This window comes from Penicillium arizonense (assembly GCF_001773325.1).
Source record: "Penicillium arizonense strain CBS 141311 chromosome Unknown PENARI_contig318, whole genome shotgun sequence".
Lineage (NCBI taxonomy): Eukaryota > Fungi > Ascomycota > Eurotiomycetes > Eurotiales > Aspergillaceae > Penicillium > Penicillium arizonense.
In genome coordinates this window covers 679-1,228 of record NW_019173595.1, presented here as the reverse complement: position 1 = coordinate 1,228, position 550 = coordinate 679, and the positions used below count along the sequence as shown (strand labels likewise).

General features: G+C 53.5%; 1 protein-coding gene across 1 annotated transcript; it reads left to right on the top strand.

The window, feature by feature from the left end:
- Nucleotides 1–19: 19 nt before the first annotated feature.
- Nucleotides 20–541, top strand: PENARI_c318G01987 (uncharacterized protein). Its single transcript, XM_022638285.1, has one exon. The coding sequence runs from the start codon at nt 30–32 to the stop codon at nt 135–137; it is 108 nt and encodes a 35-aa protein (XP_022481858.1). The 5' UTR covers nt 20–29; the 3' UTR covers nt 138–541.
- The last annotated feature ends 9 nt before the right edge of the window (nt 542–550 follow it).

The window sequence follows — 550 nt, the reverse complement described above, 5'->3', positions numbered from 1 at the left end:
ACTGCTCTCCACGTCGCAGCAGAGTATGGATGCACGTCGGTAGCCAAGTGTCTGCTAGCCAAATGCGGTATAGATTCCAACGCAAGAGACAGCTACGGTCGCACCGCATTCCACATCGCAGCAGAGTATGGCAATAAGTCGATCACAGGGCTTCTTTTAGCATATGGTGCTGTGGATATCAATGCCCGAGACGTTAATGGGGCAACAGCACTCTGCTTAGCTGCAGATGCAAAACACACAGCTATAGCCCTACAGGTTCTCGCAGAAGATCATGTAGACGTCAACGCGGCCGGTCAAACTGGCAGGACAGCTCTTCACCATGCGGCGAGCACGGGAAACATACCGATCGCATGTGTCCTTCTCGCCAAGGAGGATCTAGATCCTAACGTTCGCGACGACCAGGGATGGCCCTCTCTCACCTACGCTGCTTTCAATGGTGATTTACGCATGGTGGAACACTTCCTCGCAAGGGGAGACATACAAGTGAACGTGCAACAGGCCCCTCCACTGTTCCATGCCGCCAAAAAGGGTCATGTGGAAGTTGTACGCC

Bases quoted from the DNA above. Each gene is read 5' to 3' on its own strand.
- PENARI_c318G01987 (XM_022638285.1), top strand. From the start codon at position 30: ATGCACGTCGGTAGCCAAGTGTCTGCTAGCCAAATGCGGTATAGATTC.